Source organism: Cygnus olor, chromosome 5 (assembly GCF_009769625.2).
Source record: "Cygnus olor isolate bCygOlo1 chromosome 5, bCygOlo1.pri.v2, whole genome shotgun sequence".
Classification (NCBI taxonomy): Eukaryota; Metazoa; Chordata; class Aves; order Anseriformes; family Anatidae; genus Cygnus; species Cygnus olor.
The window spans coordinates 33,748,554-33,770,030 of NC_049173.1; the positions used below are offsets into that span (position 1 = coordinate 33,748,554).

General features: G+C 40.1%; 1 protein-coding gene across 1 annotated transcript in view; it reads right to left on the bottom strand.

Moving 5' to 3' along the window:
* The window catches only part of LTK (leukocyte receptor tyrosine kinase), a 161,832-nt gene that overhangs the window by 42,407 nt on the left and 97,948 nt on the right, over positions 1-21,477 (bottom strand). The window contains 8 exon segments of the mRNA XM_040557797.1: positions 366-532; positions 2,347-2,447; positions 3,580-3,732; positions 4,608-4,745; positions 6,659-6,798; positions 13,419-13,641; positions 14,305-14,460; positions 18,176-18,289. Coding sequence (XP_040413731.1) covers positions 366-532; positions 2,347-2,447; positions 3,580-3,732; positions 4,608-4,745; positions 6,659-6,798; positions 13,419-13,641; positions 14,305-14,460; positions 18,176-18,289 — 1,192 coding nt within the window.

Genomic DNA, 21,477 nt, shown 5'->3' on the forward strand with positions numbered 1-21,477 from the left:
ATTTGTCTGAGTCATATGGCTGCTTTTACTGTAGGAGTACAGAGTGCAGTTTTTGCTAGTTTACCTGTTTCCCGACTGGGAGCATTTTGCCTGCACAACTGTGTATTTTATCAGTCTGAGAAAGCACAACCTAAACATCATTTGAGACCGCATGGAAGTGCTGACCTAAGCTGTATGTGTCTATGAAGATATGTAAACATGACAGAAGACTTCCTCAGCAAGCAAAATTACTACACTCCTCTAATTTTGTCATTAGAAATAGCCCTGGAAGAAGGCAAGAATGAAAGTCATGCTTCTCAGTTAAGACACTAATAATTTACTAAACCTATAGGGATATCCCTGGGTGCTGCTGATGGCGTTCTTACCGGTTTTGAAGCACTGGCATTGGTAAAGTGACGAGAAACCAGTGATCACTCCAGCTCCCTGCTCTTTCCCACATTGGCATGATTATTGGAGCTCCTTTTATCTCTTCCCTGACAGAGAAGGAGATGGTACCATTGTAGCTGCCAAAAACATGCACTGAGAACTGGATCTGTAATAGAGGAAGAACAGAAAAAGAATGATATCCTCTGATAAGGATTTATTACTCCACTCCTTAGGGATTTGAGACACCAAACATTCGATCCTGAGTCAAACTGTTTAATAAGACACAGTAAGGCCACCAATGCTTTTGTGTGACTCATCACTGTTCCTGGTACAGAATTTTCTTAGTGGAGACCCTAACTGACATTCCTGTTGGGCAGCTGTTCTGCAAACACTAATGTCTATATTAATGGCCTCAGACACCATCTGGGTGACTGTTACCTCCTTCAGGAGCAACAGGCACTAGAGCAGAGGAGCACAGACTTAAACTCAAGAAATGCTCTATCATTAAATACTTCTTCTAGAGCTGGATTATTGCAGAAAAGAAATCCTAAACACATTCCTCCTCAGTATTCCCACTGGCCTAAAGTTTCCTGTCAAAGGTGTTGAAACAGTTTATATCTTTTAAGGTTTTCCATTTTAGTCACCCATGCTAACGTGTTGCACTGATGTGGCTCAGTTCATACCCAGGCACTACTTGGCACAAAACCACTGTAAAGGGAGCGATGCCCTGCCTCAAATGCTCAGGAAATGAGCAATTAGGCTGCCTCCACAGACAGAAAACTCTAGTCTATATACTTGCTCCAAGTCACAGACACCATCTGAACCATAGCACCCATATGACAGGTAAGCAACTTGGTCACCAGGTCAGAGAGTATTTTGAAGCAGAACTCTTTCTCTCTGTGAGGCAGCCACTGCCATTTTGCTGCAGATCAAGAGAGAACTGCCATTTCCACTGCTGCTGTGAGCACTCAGCTGCTGAGAACACCAGCAAGAGAGGGAGCATATGCATGTACACAACCAAGGGAAGTTCCTTGCTCCTGAAATGTGCATTCAAATCTTTGTCAATGAAAGAAAGAACGGTTCTGGATCTCCTGTATGACACCCATAACCGACAGTAACTGCTCCTGGTTGTGTAAACCTAGCTCCAAGCACATTTTATTTTGTTGGAATTACCCAGCAAACTTGACCTGAATTTATAAACAAATATAAATGCTGAAGCTACATTTTTGGCACCTGCACTGTTTTTCTGTTGCCAGCTCTAATTAGGAGGCATCAAAGCTTTCTGTTTTCCCCTAGCAGGGCTGGACTCCAACTCAAACTTGCAACTTAATTTTCCTAAGTGTTATGAGTTCAGTATTATTTAATATTTTTATTTACAGCATCTTGAAGCTCCCCTTTATACTTTGTAGGGATCTGGGCTGAAGGCAGGATACGTGATTTTATACATGCCAGGTTGCCTTCATGTTCTGAAATTTCTGAAGAACATGAACAGAAGTTTATTGGCTCCATCTATTCCTGGAAGGTCTAATGCCCCACAAACTTCATGCTCCTATTCTCAGGGAAGCTGTCAAGTTTGTTAATTCCTAGCAAAGTGGTACAGAATTTAAAAAGAGAAGTCTCATCAGCATGTATACTGAATGGCTCAACACACTCAGATAGTGAACTCCCTCTCCTATAAACCAAAGACACCCCACACAATTCAGGTGCTGGGTTCACTTCAGAGGAATGGTCAGCACAACCAAGCAAGGGAGTTTTCCATATCTAGGAGTTGATTTGACACTCCTGCTTTTACTTACTGGGAATGCCCCTCATGTCTCTTTTCTGGTGTTCTACAAGTAGTGAGCTAGGCAGTAGAGTCTGCTCTTCTGCTTTCCAGTGTTTTATACATTGGGCAGAGGCACGGGGAGAACAGGCATATTACACAAACAGGGTGCAGCCTGAGGACTACCTACACAGAAGTGCTTAGACAGAGCAATATACCTGGTAATCTTCAGTAGCAATACTTGCTGGTAAACTGGTACTGTAAGCCTTGGCCATACCACTTGTGTGATTGCTCTCTGCTCGCAGATGGAGGAAGTGTCCTTTGAACAGAAAAGTGAATTAGAGAAAAAAAAGAAAAAAGACAATGTTTTGCTTTATAAAAAGACAGCATAAAACCCTCTTGAAAAACTAACATTGTTGTGCTGAAGCACAGCATCAGTAGGAGAGCATGGTAGAAACATGTCTTGAGAGCACATTTATTACCATGAGATACAATGAACATTCACTGTAGATTTCAGCAGCACAAAAATAAACTTCCCAAACCCTTCCCTGGAACATGAGTGCATAAACCTCAGAAACCACTCAAGTACATTCCCATACAAGGGTTCTGAGCAATCTACAGTGTGCTCTTTGATCAACCCTTATTCTTACACCATTTGCATCAATGACTCTTGCTAAGACAAACTGTGCACTGGAATTGCTTAGTTGTGGTCTTTGTTCATAGGAGCAGTTTAAACAAGCCCTCAAGAGACAAACAGGACAATCATATGGATGCCCTTCACTTTGACAGGGAAATGTGAACCAAAAATTCAGCTATGCTGAACACTTGTGACTTCAAACCTGAACATGTGAGAGTCTGGCCTCCATCCTTATTTAGCAAGCTGATGGTTCTGGGAATATATATATATATTTTTCCCTGTGGTATTCTACAGCATAGAATATGTATTATCACTTGGTCTTGGGATAGATTTACATGTGATGCTCCTTCTAACCCACTGCCAGAATCCGACAAGAGTCTCCAGAAGATTTGTGTTTCTACAAGTTGCTTAGTTCTCTTTGTCAATTTTTACTTTGTGATGCAGCAGCTATCATGTTGCTGCTGAAGTACACTACAATTGCATAGCTCATAAGAGCATGGAGAGAAGAGGTATATATGGAGAAGAGTAAAATCATCATGTAATTCTTTTTAAAGGTGAAAACAAATCCTAGACTCTTACAGATTCATATTAGCTTTGCTGCAGAACATTTCATATTAAGTTCTGAATGATCAAAAACTAATTTTAGCTACATTTAAAATTAGTCTAGATAATACTGATGCTAAATCTGATTCAGAAAGGGGTGGTGTAAAAAATTTTAAACTAATCAAAAAAACACCTATATTGAAGACTGTTGTACACATGCATGCACACATACACACACAGGCATACTGAGAGAGAACTATGAGGAACCTACCTTCAGTGGTTTGCAAGGTAGACCCTATAAATGAATGACCTTGAATCATTTCAGTAAAGCCCCTAATAGACCAAGGAGATGCTGCAGTTTCATTCAGTGTCCAGCCACATGGACCCTCTTCAAAAGAGCAATGTGAGCCCTCTGGGAGACTATCTACAATGGAGAACAAGAAAAACTAGGAAAATAGGAGAAACCTGATTATGGAAAAAGACAAACTGCAACAAAAGTCAAAATTCATTATGGTTCTCCAAGCTACCCCATTTATGCCACAGTGTTTTTCAATGTTAAAATATTAATAGCTCTCAGTTGTTTATTTCCACAGACACCATCAGGAAGTCAACACTTTTTGTTACTGGAGATATTTGACACTTTACAGCTCTGTCCTGCTCTAGGTACTATGGAAAACAGCAGCTCCTGCAATCTAGAATGGCAAATCACTCCATAAATATTTAAAGGCCCTGTTGTATATGAAATCGCAGACATTACAAGGGTTTCTGTGTTCAGTGAAAGGCGGCCAATCAGTAGATTATTCTAGATCTCTGCCACCATACTTGCAAAAAAGCTAAATGATGTTTCTTAGCATTACATGTACTTATACTTAGTCAGGGGATTTTTTTGGTCCAATCTTGGAGGGACAGATTTATGACTGACTGTGTTGGTGATTGGCATGAGAATAACGACCAGTGCCTTCCTGATTGGGGAGGTTTCCTCAAAGGGAGGTTCAGACCTCGGGTCCATAAAGAGTTTCTCACCCAGCTGCAGATGTTTAAATAAGATTTACAAATATGAAAGGCAGGTCGCTGAACTAGTTACTGCAATATTAAATAAAAATAAATAAATAAAATTTATCCTATATGGAGTAATTTTTTTAATAGAATTCTAACATAAAAATAATGAAAATAGGCTAAATTATTTCAGGAGGCAAAGTACTGAATTAAGGTAGAGATGGAATCAATTTAACATATTGTTCTAAATTGTTTGTTCTAATGGGATGAAGGTTCCCATGAAGTGCCATGCCACATACTCACCACACCTCACTCCTTCCACTTCTTTGGCAGGGCAATCACTGATGAATTCACAGATTTGTAGATGGCTAACACAGCCTCCATGAAGGCAAGGGAAAGCTGAACCTTTGTCATATATAGAAAGATCTTGGTTTTCTTTATCTAAAGGAAAAAGGAGAATGAAACTCAGAGATGAGCTGGAAGAATGTATATGTTCCTTCATATGTATCAGCCTTCACATGTATGAGCTCAGAAAGTGTCCTCTGGGTGATAAAAAATACTTACCTGATGAGGTAAGTATCATGAGATTCCCAGATTGTCTCGGCTCTCATGGAGACCAAATTCATCGTTCTTTTTTCTTACATGCACACACTGTCTTTTGCTGTGTTTGTGCTATCTTCAGATAATCAAATTTTTATTTTATTTTTACTAAGGATCCTGCAGTTTCCTACCATGGTATGTTCCTTGGTTCTGCGCATGTGACTGCGCATCTATCAGACAGCTTTGGCAGGCTGCATGACACTCTGCTGCTGGAGGTAGTGATACCCACTTAGCTCCGGTCCTCATGGACACATTGTTATGCCCTTTTGAGAGTCAGGCTTAACTAATATTTGTGCTGCTTGCACATTTCTGCACTGGCTTTGTGGCATCCAGCCCGGCAGTCCGGCTCAGTGTGTAGGACCTTTACTCATGCACTTTAACTAGCCTAGTCAACTACGCTCCAGGAGTGTTTAACTGACTGCACAGGTACCCAGCAACTGGTTTAAATACAATTTTTAAGTCCGATACTTCCTGAAATCATGACTCGGTGTAGCCAGCCTGTCCTGTGGATGTGTGTGCGCACAGATCAGTTGTGGACCTGCAGGCGTGTGCAGGCGTCTCTTCTGCACCTGCTCCTGTTTAGCAGAGCTCTGCGCAGAAGTTCTGCCAGGATTGTTACTGCTCTGGAAATAATGCAAAACTTAGAGAACCAATCCTAGAAGGTAGAGAGAAGGACACCTGAAACAGTATTTCTTCATGACACTGTGTTGTGCTGGGTACGCGTCAGCTTATTTAGGGACTGTTTGAAGGTTAAGCATAGTGCTTCAGGCTGTATGCATCCCCTCAAAAACTCCATGACTGTCAAAAACATTGCATTAAAATTTACTATTTGTTAAATCAAAAGATCGACTGAAGTAAAATAAATCTCTCTTATGCTCAAAACCAGTCTCACAATATATAATGAAACAGCTCTGTGAAACCAGTATTCTCCTTTAACAATTGAAGCTTTTTAGATTTTACATTTACATTCAAAGATATTTCTACAGTGTCTGCAAAACAGAAGCAATAGCACTATATTAATGGATGAAAACCAGGAAGTGGAGATGATTATGTCTCCAACCTGCAAGCCGCCTGCACCAACAGACTTCCAAGAAGCCTAAATGACATTAGCAGGGTTCTGCACAGGTACTGAGGATCATTTGCATGACACTGGCAACAGAATTGAAAATACCAAGTAAAACTGAGCATTTCTGAGCTGAGCACTCGGTACTTTGGAGAAAATAATTACATTCTCATTATTTTCATTTTGGACAGAAGTTCTCAGCCTGGCAGTAGCAAACAGATGCCACAGACTGCAGATCAATGTTTCTTTTCTTTATAAATTTGGAAGATGAAGCCCCAGTATGGAAAAGCCTTCAGTGACACAGGATGCTATTACAACTACTATTTAAGGAAGAAAAATAGTAAATACTAAAATAATCTAGGCAGATATTTTCTCCATCCCTGTTGCTGGATGCAGCATGAGCCCTGTTACTTTCTCATACAAATATCATGCAAAGCAAACCTGAAAAGCAGTTCTACGATTTTGCACTTCAGCCCTTCCTTCTGAGCACATGTACACGTGTGTACACACATAAAACACATGCAAATATAACTCTTGACAGGTAAGCACTGCCAGATACTCTAGAGGTGACTCAGTTTTCACATATGTCCTATCTGACTGACTCTGCTCACGCTGATCAGTTTTGGTGAGTACGCTGCTCCCTCTTCTCACTGCATTTGGTTATTGCAAACCTGACTGCATTGCAACATACCATGAAAGCAGTTTCTGAGTTGCAAGGAGCCCACTGCCAGCAGTCCACCCTCTTGTGCTCCACAGTTTGAATACAGCAAGGTGATTTTAAAAGGTCTTTCTATACGGCCAACCTGGGCCATCACGGATTTCCATTTCATCCTAGAATACAACAAAGAGCTATGAGATGTACACAGAGCATGCTGGAGTCCATGGAGTATCTAGTATAGATTCTATGCTGTACCAAATACAAGCAATGGTATTCAGATGGGAAAGGATCAATAAACAAACAGGTGTTCATTTAAAACAATTGATGCTCAGCCTAAGAAGCTCATATTCAGTTATCCTGGCCTCAAATCCTGTTGTTGCAATTTGCATTTCCTCACGGAACAAATGCTGTAACTCCTAGACAGCAAAGGTTTCTCAACTGTAGTGCCCTTGTGGCAGTTCAGAAAAAGATCATGCCACATACTCTAATTTTAAGGATGGTTGTTAGACATTGAAAGCTAGACAGAGACACCTAATGAGAATTTTCGAAGTACCTCACTCAAATCAGTTTGACAGGAGTCAGGGTACCCAGGTGTCAATAAAAAAAAAAATACAAGATTCCTATCATTTTTTTAAACAAACAAACAAAGAAACAAACAAAACAATCAAACAAAAAACAACAAAACAACAAAGAAAACCACCCTGCCCTTCCACTTCGTGGTAGCAGGAAAATAAAACACATTTAAAACACTTTTATAAAGGGGTTGTAAAAGGATAGGAACAGAGGAATCCCTGCTATGAGCTCTCTTCTGAAAAGAGTACCGGACAGATACATTTATCTATAACCCACATGCTGCTGATGTTGCTGCTGGCACCCTGGATGAGTGTCACTAAGTCAGTGCCAGCAGGGTGAGAAGGAGGCACCGCTAGCTGGAAGGAGTTCCCCCCACAGTGTCAAGATATGTTACTAAGTATGTTGCTCTGCTCCTGGTATTATTTTTTCATTTAGGAAATGCTTTCAGCTGCCATGGAATGATCATCTGCCCTCACCCCGCACCAGAAACAGATTAGAAGGCAACTTCTGGACGACAACAACCAGATGTCTACTGTACACAATGTGAAAATCGCAGACCACCTAACTGACAACTTGCACAAAAAATTAAAGCAACTTAAATTGTTTTTCACCTTCTTCATTTTGCTTGTAACTGCTTAGTCACCTTAATCAGTCATTCCACCACAACCAGCTATACACCCTTCTTCTGGGGAGAATTCCTTACTTCCCCTTCTATGGCCACCCCTTATGTTCCACTATCACTCTTGTACACACACATAAAAACCCACAGATACCCTAAACTCAACTGAAGCTGAGCTCCTCTTATCAAGGTGACCCTGTTTTTTCCTGTTTCCTGTCCCATCATATCACATTCGTTAGTTCAATATAATTTAATTCAGCTTCAGAAACTTCCAGTCCTGAACCACAACTGCATTATCTCTACTACCCAGCAAAGGAGAATGACTTTTTTTTTTTTTTTTCATTTTGCATTACAGTACATCTTTAGGAATACTCAGCACTGAGACACAAAAATATATCCCCCCTGTCGTGCTGTGGCACAACATCCAAGAGCATTCAGCACTGACCCAGAACCGTATCATTTCTGCTCCATGACAAAGCTTTGTTCATCACACCATTGCATCCACTTGGCCACAAAAATCAATGGGCCTTAAACAAATTGGTTCAACAAACCACTGAAGATAAGAACAGTTTCTAAATCTTTTGAATCTATTTATTAAGCATACTAGGCCTTTTAAGCACTGAGGCATCGTTCTACTACTGCCACTAAGCTCCAACCCCACCGAGACACCACTGTAGCACCAACGTTATTGCACCCTTGGGTTCAGGAACCCATAGCACCCAGCCTCTAATTCATAACCAGTATTACGTTTATTGGTAACAACTACAAAGATTACTGCCCCACAGCTGAAGACAACAACTTCTTTAGCTGCTACACTTAATCGTACATGGTTTATGGGCCACATACCGGGGATCTTGCAATTTATACCCTGGTATATCAAAATAAAGTAAACCCACTGATAATCTAAGTCAATAAAGCAATCTCTGAAATGTTACACCTGGGACAGATGGACCGTCCATTCTGCCATCTTAGCTAGGAGAACTGTAGCCTCTGGTAGAGGAGCAAGGCCAGTATCTTAAACCACTACTTGTGTGAACTGGCAGCAGCTTTGAGTCAGAGCCCTAAGGTCCCATGAAACATTCCAATTCTGCACTGAAAGATCTCTGGTACTGAAATTCTGAAATTTTACTCTGTTTATACTGCCATTGGAAAAGCTTTAAAGCATCCAGAGACCACAAAAAATGACAAGTAGCTTTCCATCACCCACAACACTGAGGTCTTGTCATCATCAAGGAATCCCCCTCAGAAAAATCCTCCACCTCAAGATACAACTGCAGCAATATTTCTAATACTGTAAATAATTACACCCTCTTTGCTCTGTCCCAGTATCCAAACAGGGGCTAGTCAGAGCCAACTTAATTTTCTTAATGGAATCAGGAACAAAGCCCATTGTAGATCTAGCAGAAGATGGATCATTGCAGCAGGGTTTCAGATAAGCCAAGCTTGGCAATATCTTTACTATTGATTTTATGTCAAGCCAGATCTCAACTAACAAGGTAATATTACTCTTCTAAATACAGGTGTTAAAACTGCTCTGCATGTATAGAAGGGTTGTCAGAGTCTGACATTATTTTGAGAAATTTGCATAGATAAAATGTTTGGAGTTGCACGCAACCTGATGCTTAAGGCAAGAGGATTCAAGATTCACCCTGCAAACCTATAATTTCAATGTTTGATTTTCACTAGCCTCTATGTCCTCTGCTAAACAAGTCTTTCCCCATCCTCACCAATCCTTTCTGTGCCATGACTTTCCATCTCCAACATTGGTAACTGATCATGCATTTTTAGACTGCTTTAATATTAAGAACAACAATTTCTTAAAAGTGACAAATTCAAAAAGCCTAATAGGAAAGCTGAAACCTTTTCTGAACTGGGAGTTTCACTACACAAGTTATTGCAGAAAGGTATTCCAACTGCTTCAAGGGTCAGCCAGTGAACATATAAATTAGAAGCTTTACTTTGCTTTTCCACATATAGCTCAAAAATCTTCACAAACATCCAGTTTGTGAAAAAAAAAATAAATCCAATCGTTGTATACAAAAAGAAATAGATGAGAGAAGAGTAAACATCTGCAACTCCTGCTCTTACCAACCATCTAGAGGGTCAAGATCTTTCTTACTTTGCCCAGTATATTTTTGACTGCACTTTCAACACAAGCATGAAGGGCAGTATATCATAGTCCCAGGTTAATGTTCAAAATCAGTCATATATAGCAGCTGGGCGGTCTCTCCTTTTGTAGCTGCATTTTTAAATTTAAATGGCTGTGCTTGTTGTCAGTATGTATTAGGCATTTTCTGAGGATGCTTACCAGACTATTCCCTTTCAAAGGCTTATGTAGTTGGACACCTAACTTATTAATACCAAATGACCTTAGGTGTTTCTAGACATTCAGATCAGCTATATGGCAATTCTTCTATTGATGAGAGCACAAGTTAAATAGCTTTTGTCAATGATAATATCCAGCTTAGTAGAATGGAAGTCACAGAGATGGTACATTTCTACAAGTGTCTCAGAAGCTGGCAGGGCATTTCAGCACCACCACCCCCGAAAAAAAGAGGTGGCAGTGGGGGAACACAGGACAAACTAAGTAATAATCCTTTTGTGCAGTTGGCTAACTGACAACCCACTTGTGCATGTGGTTTTGAACTTGTTTTTTGGTCTACCAAGACTACCATGGCCATTGCTTTATAATTCAGATTCAGAAAGAAAAGAGAACAAAATAAACCTGGCTTATTGATCACACTCTACCACGAAAAGGGAAAAGATTATCCCTGCCCCAAATAATTCTTTTTTATTTTCATTAAAGTTTGAGTATTTAGAGCTGAAAGAAAAAAGCTTCTTATTAAAACAATTTTGGCTGACAACACTGAAATAATTGCGGTCAAATACAAAAACAAGGATGTGAAACCATTCAAAACAAAACCACACAGGACTCAGAAGAATTTTCAGCTGTGACTAGTTTTTGGCTCTGCATGATAAAAAGGGAAAAAGTGGGATAAGCAAAGTAGTCAGAAAGACATTAACTGTGATCTGAACAGGCACCACAGCTATAACCATAACAAAGTGAACACAGCTTTGAGCCAAGTGCCAGATGAAGAAGGCTTGGACCTGCAAGCAAAAATACAGACTCTTGATGTTTGATCTCCATTGAGATCATGAGAAACATAATTTTATACATATTTCTGTAAATATATAGAATTCCAAACACCTCACTTCCCCAGTAGTTCTCCCTTTAAGAGAGTAACTGAGAATACCCATGTGGTATAGGTGTGGTATATAATAAATAATATGAGCTTGTCCTACTTGTCCAGAGGAGTTTGTACCTGAATTTCTGTTTCTTTTTTCTTTCACTACAGTACATTTGTGAAAAAAATGAGTGGCAGTGTCAACACAACAGATTTATTGATAAAACCTAGCAATTAGTAAGGTGGACAGGAGAGCAAATTTTTCTCATGAGTGACATATCTCTTAAGCTTTTGAGAACTGTGTAACTGATGAACCCTGAAGTAGGAAACACAACCAACAGATTTCTGGAACCAGAAAGAGGACAGTTCACTGAAGCGAGCTGGTGCACCTGGAATTCATAGTGAAGTGTAGCTTAATCTGGGAAATGAGGTGACAGAAGGGACTGGAGCAGGATTTTCTGGAGTGCCTGATTGTCTGAAAAAGTGCCACCTATTTCTATTTCTACGTTTCTACTCCGATTTCAAGATAATCTCTCGGTAGTAATTAACAATTAAAATACATACTACACATAGGCATCTATCTCAAGATCATTTCCTCATTGACCTCCTTGCTCTGCTCCAAATTGTGCAGCTGTGATTGGATAACACACAAAAGCTTGTAGAACTTCCACTCCCTCTGGAAAGTGGGAATGCTTCGGGATGGTCTCTGATCTTAGCAACCAATACTGTTAAAATCTTAATCACAGAAAGAATGTAAGAACCAGCCCAAACACTGTGTAGAAATAAATTTTGTTCTGCCTGCACACAGATTTTTCTGGAATTGTGCAGAGATTTTAAAGAGCTGCCCCATAAAGAAGGGGTAAAAGAAGGATATTTGTCCTAAAATAGTTCCTAATAGCTCTATTCTGTCCTTGTTCCTTCCCCTTCTTTCTATCTTTGTTTAAAACAGTACTCAGTCACCTTCCACCTCTGAATTCTTGAAACTAAAGCCACTGGATTTACCAGTGCTTCATTTCCACCCACTAGGAAAAATAATACCAATGGTCATATCGACTTCTAGCAAAGCTAACTCCATTCTAGTATGTCCAAATGTCATCATTTAGACAGATGATAATTTTATGCAAATTTGTTTTGTTGTGCCCAAATAAGCTCTTTAATAACGTCTATGATTCATTCCAGAGATGCTGCAATGACTGTGATCAAAGCCTGTTCTGGGCAGCTAGGTACATCAGAAGGGTATTTTATGAGTTAATATGGGAGAACTGTGGTTGCATTTGCTTAGGGAAGCACAGGCTTGTCAAATATTTAAAGCAGAAAGGACAGCTATAGGTGAAAAAGGACGTTAGAAATTGATCCCAGAAAATGCAACAGATTCCTTGTGAAACTGGTAAAAAGAAGGGGAAGGAGTAGCCAAGAAGGAAGTGAGCAATAGCTAAAAGTAGGAGCAAGAGAGGGATCTGAGAGAGAGTAAGTTTTTTTTAGTCAAACTCTGCGTTCTTCAGCTGACCAGAAGTCTTGGCTGCAGATCTCCATGGCAGCCTGGGGAGTGCCAAAGAATTCAAAGAAAACAAGAACTGGGATCTATTGCTTAAGTTCTCTACGGGAGTCAGTCAGGTGATGGAAATAAAGAGCTCTGTTGTGTGCCTGACCCAGGTTCTTACAAGGCAGATTGCAGCAAAGGAAAAAACAAGCACATGGAAAATGGCAAAATCAGATGCCACGTGGACTTTTCTCCTTTTCCTGTTGTGATTCATTCCCTTTACCCATTTCTCCTCCTTACTGCATTCTGCTACATTCAGGAATTAAAAAAATAAAATTTGGGGAAGATCAAAGAGTAAAAAACACAGGACAAGATCCAGGGTTGCTGATTTTTATTTTTTATTTTTTTGTCTTCACCTCTTCTCACCTCTAACCTTTGCTTTTCACCTCTCTGGACTTTACAGATGAAGCAAAAGAGGATGCTCCTGAACTTAGCAGACAGAAGGACAGACATTACAAAAGAGACAGAGTTAGCCCTACCTCAAAATGTGACCCTTACACTCCCAAAGACAGGACCTCTTGAATACTTAGAGATATCAGTCATTTCGCCAAGGCAGCTGTTGGACTGAGTGCACTATAAATCCATAGTCCTAGCATCAGTGCAAGAGCCTACCACTCTTGACTCTTCTTATTGCAAGGGAGGAAGAATGACTTCTCATCAGAAGCGTTCTTTGCAAAGGCGACACATAAAACCTGGGTCTATTACAGACATCCTGTCAGGAAGCTGCACACTTCAGTCCTGACAATTCTTCTATTTTCTGCTCTAACAGAAGTAATGATGTCAAGAAGGAAGAAGACATTGATAAACAGTGGCCTGGAGGGACTCCATCCTACCCTGCAATTCAAAGTCTAAACAGCTGCAAATTAATTGTCTTACCCGGCATCCTCCTCATGGCCAACTCTCAGAGAAATTATTATATTTCTGTTTGTGTCCACATATCTGATTTCAGCTGTGAACCTCTGGAGGAGAGGAACAGCATCCTGTGAATATATGGCCAGTTCCAGCAAGCAAGAGTCCACGCTCCCAGGCAGGATGGGGCTATGTAGGCTGAACTCACATCTATCTGGTAGCCTACTGGTGTTCAGGAGGAAAATGTCCCCTGTGAGGAAAAAAACAAAAGAAAAGAGACACACAGTGTGGATGGAAGAGCAATAATAATAAGCAAACAGATAATGAGTTTGAGGAAAGAAGTCACAAGAAGGAAGCAGAGGACTATGCATAAAAAAACTAAAAATAACAGAAAGAAGAGAAAGAAGACTGAAGTAAAAGTGAGGGAAATACGTAAAGAAGTGACAGAAGGAATGAGAAGAGAAGAAACCAAACAAAGCAGAGTGAAGACATCCAACAAAACAAAAGCCAAAGACTTTGCAAGTCAGACAGCAATCATGAGGAACCAGCCCTGGCTTGTAAAGGATTGAGTTTCCTGAGAAAACTCCAGTCTCTAAGCAAAAGTAGCTTATGCTAAAACAGGGAGACACAAAGGGAGTATATAAAGGACTTGGCTGCATACAGGGTACATGTGTATACAACCCAAGCAGTACACATACAGGTAATATTCATGATGTGGCTCTTAGTGACTGATTCTCTTGGGCACAGACAATGCACTTACGAGCTGCAAACCAGAACCAGCATATGGCAGTATTTTTAGTGATGTGTAAGCAATGTTTCAGCCTGACAACTCCAATTGCTGCTTGCCCACAGCTATTACTGGTGCTGGGAGAAAGCAGGTGTCCAGTCGGGGTGGAACTGTAACTCTGCCTACCTTCAACATCTCCACGGGAGGAACTGTTTTCCAGAAGCAGCTGCTGCCTGTCCTGAGACACCAGGACACCAACCGAAGATAACACCCAGTCTGGTTTTCCAAAACTGTCTGTTGACGTCACCCATGAGCAGCTTGAGCCGATGATACAAGAGATTTCTGTTATGAGAAACAAAAGCTTTCATTGAGGCTTTTCCCATTTAAAAAGGCAGGGCTTATGTGGGGACATGAATGAGCAGATATACAGTATATGAGGGCTCTCTGTCCCAAGAAATGGAAGAACTGAAGGGAAGAAAGAAGTTTACCTTGTGCAGCAAAAACAGTTTCCGCAGTAGGCAGGTGAAGGAACATGACTGAGAGAAAAACAACTCTGCAAATTCTTGGCAGCTGTAAATCAGCATCTTCCCACCAGTATCAAGAGTGAATTTACATTAGTGGATGGTCTGCCCACATGTACATAAAATCCTGAATGGGAATAATAACTAGTGCAGCAGGGATACTGAAAATGTATGGATTTAGCATTTTGGCAGAGAGGAACAAAGGAAACTCTAGGGTCTCAAGCAAAACAGCTGAGCAATGAAAGCTTTTTTTCCCTTTTTTTTTCCTAGCAGTTTTGCTTTCCTCCAGCAGGATAGATGCCCTCCTAACAAACTCCAGAGCTCATTTGCAGCACTGAGAACACTAGATCATCCTAGCCAGAATTTTTCATAATCAGCATATTATAAACCAGACAAGTAATTCACTGTTCTCTTATCAATCTAACATAAGCTCCCCGAAGGGATGTTAGCTGCACAAAGCTCTCCTGCACAGAATGGAGCTGAATAGATATGGTAAGCTGATATTAACTTGCATTATATTTATTTTCAGTACTAATAATAATGTCACAGTAATAATTTGAGGACCCCCAGGCCATATGAGAAACAGTAAGAGTGTAAGCATTCATATTTGGGATCCTGACATTCAGAGAGTATTCAGACCTTGCACACATAAATGACACAACCTTATCCCTTCGGTAGCCCTACTCCTGGGGAGAAGAAAAGACAGGTATTAAGAACAGAATTAAGGTCAGGTATATAACAAGAACTGGTTGTTGCACAGGCAACACAAGGGGGGTGGAAATGAAAAAAAAAAAGCCTCCAGAAGATTGGCTTTACTCTAACTAAACTTTCAGGGAAAAAAAAAAAAAAAGTGAAATGGAAGCTGCCACAGGGGAAAAGGCACCTTTTGATTGCAACAGACAAAGTAGACAAGCTTTCCTAATTTTTAAAGTTAACTATAACTATGCTTTTATGCACACCACCCAGTGTGCATAAGAGAAACATGGGAGTTATGGTTGCATATCACTGGGGCTTGGAACAGGCTGTGATCTCCCATCTGAACACACACATCCTCTTCCAGTTCCTCTGCATGGTCCCCAGCCCTGTCTCAACAGCTCACTGCTAGAGGTTATTGCCTTTCTCAACCTACCAGCTGGGACAATCACCTGAAGAGCTTCCCAGCCCACCCCACCAAATCCATACAGCTTAGCAAAGGTCTACTGCATGGTTCAGCCCATCATTTTTAAATGCAAACCACAAGAAGCTGAAGTAGCAAATTGTGCCTGTGCATACGTGTGTGCAGCGTTTACTTCCAGCAGGGCACAGGAATGAGGACACCAGCCACTCTCTCGGCTTTGGTGGATCTAAAGAAAGATGTCTGTGCGCACTCTCAGGCTATGGTGTGATGATCCATTAAAATACCTTTAGGGATCTCAATAGCAGTTCAGAAACTACGTGCTTGTTTGAGACAAAGAGAGACCTGCTATATTGTTTATATTTATTAAAGTTTGACAGGTTAGCTCAGTACCCACAGAGTTATTGGCAGTAGTAGTAATATTTTTATCAGTTAAAATCTGATTGGTCATAAAACTCAGAAAACAATTTGTCTCTCACCAGCGTGACAGTGCAAGAGAGCGATGTGGGAGCCTGGGAAAGAAAAAAATTATTTATATATATATTTAACAGAGGATTATTGAAACTAATATTTATGACAAAGTAATCTTAACAATATCCCCACTTGCAGTAGGAAGGACTGTACCAATGCAGACTTAATCCTTAGAATGTGCCTCACATAACAAAGCAGTATACAGCTCAAGTAAGTAAACACAACATTCTCCTTCAAAAGCAACTCGTTCCCATACTCTCTGGACTGTATAATGCCTCTGCCACAACCTATGGCCTGAGAGGATCTGAATGCCCATAAGAAGAGTTTGAAATAAATCAGGGAAGTTGTTGATATCTGGTGAAAATGGCCTCTGAATTTTTGGCAATAGACTGCATGCATTGCATTGCAATGAAAAGATCTATCACCAATAAGCTAACGTTTAGCATAAATCACAGTGCAAAGAAACTGGGTACACTCACGTGACCGCAGCATAAGAGAACACCAGAAGCTGCAACCTCTAATGCTACTGTGCACCACCTTTCAGATGTCTCGTATCCAACTTTGCTTAGCACCTGTGAAAGTGGGGAACTTCAAATGCAGGACCCCAGAAAAGCAAGCTGTGATAGAAATGAGAAGGAAAAATTTAAGACAGAAATATATCTGTATTACTACAATCAGCAAAGAAGATATTTTCAGGTGTTACAAGTGTGATCTGAAAAAGCTTAAATTGAAGAAATCTCATGAACAATCATAGGGAATGTCAGGAAGGTGCTTCACACTTTGAAGAATTAATTAGCATCTAGACCATTGTGGACCTGGTAAGAACAAGCTGTCCATGAGCCAACAATGCACCCTTGTGACTCAAGAAGGCCAACAAACAGCCTTCCGGGCTGCATTAGGAAAAGCATTGCCAGCAGATTGAGGGAGGTGATCCTTCCTCTGAACTCAGCACTGATGAGCCCACATCCGAAGTGCGTTGTCCAGCCCTAGGCTACCCTGCACAAGAAAGATAAAGACTTGCTCGAACAAGTCCAGCATAGGCCCACAAAGATGACTGAGGGACTGAAGTATATGTGAGGAGAGGCTGACTGATCTGGAGCTGTTCAGCCTGGAGAAGAGAAGGCTCAGGGGAACTTTATCAATGTGCATAAACACCTGATGGGAGTGAACGGAGAGGAAGCCAGACATTTCTCAGTACTGCCCAATGACAGGACAAAAGGCTATAAGCACAAATTAAAAATCAGGAAACTCAATTGGAACACAAGAAAACGTAGTTGTGCATTCTCCATCTGCAGACGTACTCAGAACACAACTGGAAGTAGTCATGGGCAACCTGCTGAAGGTGACCCTGCTTGAGCAGCAGGCAGGTGGGACCAGATGATCTGAAGATGTCCCTTCCAACTGAAATGATTCTGTGATTATTTCCCTAAATGGAAAGGTGTCACTTCAATTCCCACATTTCCAGACCACAGATGGCAACTGGCTCCTTCCCCTTGGGTGTTTATGAAGTGTGGCATTTGCTCAATTTATCCCAACAACACAGTAAGATCAAATTCATCCCACAAGCATTTTGTCCAGCTCAGTGGACTTTTAAAATACATAGAAAAAGAAAATTCTAGATGAAAAAAAATACTTAATTCTGTATCAGTAAAGCTACTTTGGTCTAGAGTTGCTAGACACCAGCTCCACTAATTAGAGTTGTTTAAAGAACTCCCAAACCCAAATGTGGTGGATTTCACTGTGCTGATGGAGAAGATATTATTATTATTATCGATTTTTAATAAGGAAGTGAGGGATTCCTTTAAGGTTACACTGGACTTTGAGTTATTGGCCCATTTCCAGTCAGAAGCCCAGTGGCACAGCTTTCTGGTGAAGGGTCCTTGTGACTGCCAGCATCTTGCGCTTTGAGAAGTAGAAACAAGGAGGATGTAAGGAACAGGATTTGTGGTACCTGGTTTAGAAGGCTGATGCAATGACACCATGCTATTTCTTATCAGGGAGAGCTTCTGAGATGGATTTGGTGAAGAAGAGTTTTCTTCATGTGATCCAGCACAGAAGACAACAACTATAACAAAACAAAAACAACAAGGGAGAGTTGGATGTTTTTACACAAAACTATGCTACCGTACCTTTAAACCGAAACATGTATTCAACAGATCTTATTTACCTTACTATAATGGGGCTCTGTTAAATATACATTATCTATATTTAATCTTTACTACTCTTTATCCATCCTTGTTTTTATCAGTATATAACTCCTAAAGAGACACTGTATTCCAGCAGCACCTGTGTCGTAACAACAGTACATCTGAACGGCAAGCACACAGTTGCTTGCCAGTGACTACACCCTTTATTCTGGAAATGCATGCACAGGAGAAACACAGAACTTTGTAGCTATCTGCTTGCATAGAGAGAAGATGCTCTAACTTATTACTTCCTCCACTGTCATGGAGAAATACCCTTTGAAGTTCACAGTCCAAGACTTATTGCTCTAATGCAATGGAAGAAGAATTCAACTGTAAAATATATGCTATCTACAGAATACATGACACGGATTTAGCAGCAGTCTTCTAGCAGGACCTGCATAAGTGCTCTCATCTCAGCACACAAGAGCAATGCCACACCTGAAACTAACACTGATGAAACCTTTGCATCACTGATACTTTCAGAAAACAGATTTCTTCCTTACTGCCACACATGAAGACTGTAATTTTCAAAGGAAACAGGTAACTTCCTGGTATCTGGTATCTAGTAACATGTAGTCTCTTCAACACCCTTTAATTCACCTGTACTGTTCTATCTCAAGGATAATCCTCTGTCATATGCCTAAGAAGCACTGATAACTGTGACATTGGATCATATTTATAACACCAATACATATGTATTTGTGAGTTTCTATTCAGATCAAATCATGGAGTCATATTGTAAAGTCTGGTTGTGCTGGAAAAAAAAACACAATCTCATATTATATAAAAGGCCATAGAAATTATTTTCTACATCATTCTTGCTATGATTTAATGGGAATATTAAATCCAGCATGCTAAGATTAGCTAGTTTTAAACTGAGATGTTCTTCTGGATCACATTTATGTTGTTCAAGGAAAAACAGATCTACCAAAATTATTATTCACTGCAGTACTTCCAACAATTAAATATTCAGTACCTTCTGACTTCTCTTTGGAATAATTCATACCACAATGGCATGTTTTTTTATTTGAACCTGTGCATATGAAAATGCATACACACCCACCTAAACATGTAGTAATCTTTATTTAAAATTCTTCCCAGTCTTTTCTTTTCCAGAAATTATAATCAGGTTGTCCAAAATAAAAATATTTGTTTTCAAAAGGTGTTCAAAGAGAGGGAAATGCAAAATGAGTTGCCTTCAAACCTCAGCCATGTGGGTTACGAATTCAGCAATATAAAAATGTGAAATCATGTCAGAGGAGACAGGAATCCTACTCACAGGAATCGCAGTTGAGACAAGGATGTATATTATACCACTGACAACAGCTAAGCTATTCTACACAGGAAGAATTTGTACAGTAGTATTATGAAAATGTACAGAAGGATCTGGAAAAAGAAAAAAAATCTTGAACACTTGTTCAATTTTCCCAAACTTATCACTGCTTTTAGTTTTTCAGCAATACCTGGTCCGATTGTAAACTGCTACATAACTATTTTCATTGTCATAAATATGACAACATGCATCACATGGTGAATAAAATACTACGAAATGTTTCATACCATGAGAATACCGTGTTGTTCCATCTTTTCTTACAGTACTAAAGAACACCCATCAGTCTCCACGTGCTACCAAGCAAATGGTAACTGTAAAGCAGAAAAGCTATCAAACCGCAGGTACAGACACCTGCTGTACCTGATGATAGACCTGTGGTCTCCACAGACCAATTGTCAAACACTATAATTATTCCTGCCTTTGTGTTCAAAATATGTAGGGACATTAATGTTTGAAAAGCCGATTCTGTACTGTATATAAAGCACTGAAACTGGTTTGTTACGTAAGGTTCAATAATGGGAAGAAATTCACTAAATGAATGTGAATTCTTATGTGGTGCTTAGCTGGCCAAAGTCTGTGAAGGCTTGCTTTATGAAAAGCAATGGTGGAGTCTCTTCATAACGCTATTAAAAAATACCCATGCTATGCCAAAAATCAATCACATATTGCAAACAAATCTATTTCACGAAATGAAAAGAAATTTTGCTGTGGAAAGAGAACAAGACCTTTTAACAACTTGAGTCTCCTCCTCCCAAATTATGTTGTGTCTTTGGAGATGTGGTTTAATTCTGTACCTTTAGAGCTTTGTTTAAGTACTGCTGTAGCTTCAGTATTTGCTTTCCTCAGAGTTTTCTGTAAAGTCTGTTCCACCACTCACATTCCAAGATGCTCTTGTATCTTGGAAATAACCTGAACATCATGGGACTCACAAAACATAGTAAAGTCATAGCAGACGTTCTGCTAGAGACAGTCCTCGTAATAAAACTTAACCAAAACATTTGACTTGCACTACTCCCTCTCAATCACATAAACACCTTCGGGTTTTTCCTCTTCTTTCTCATCAGCAATCAGGCGTTCCAGTGGCAGACTACCAGGAACAGAGGCCTAAGCTACTTGAAACACGAATTTACTGCTTTAGCATGAAAAATAAATAAATAAATTCAATTAATGTTGGTAATAGCTAGGACACACAAGGTACAAAAGGTTTTTGTACAGTTGAGATAAGTGTCTATTAAGTTTGCTCGTCTGGTATTAAGATACATTAAAACTTGAGTACTGCTTTGTCACAAAGAGCACTGCATGAAACTTGGTTTGTTAAATACATTACTCATGATGCAGACTCTCAGAAACATCTTATTAGAGGCTGGCAAAATCCAAGAGAGTTCATTCAAGTACCTGGTAACAATCCTATTCACCAGCTCTGGGATAATGCCACTTACTGCACTGGGCATATGAGAGCAAGGAAAGGCAGTCATTACAGCTGAGTTCATGGAGAGACAAAATATGCATGGACAGAAGACCCTAGACCCAGTGATAGGCAAAGAATTCTTTTGTATTCACCCACAGAAATGTGCATCCATCCATTTATTTTCTCACAGAAAAGGATTTCTGGCCAATAATGAGCTGAAGAGGGCTCACAGCATGATGAATACATGCATGAGATCTGGATAGTAGTTTTGTAACATTCCAGCCTAAACCCTTACTTTACATATCAATCACTCTCATGCTCATTCA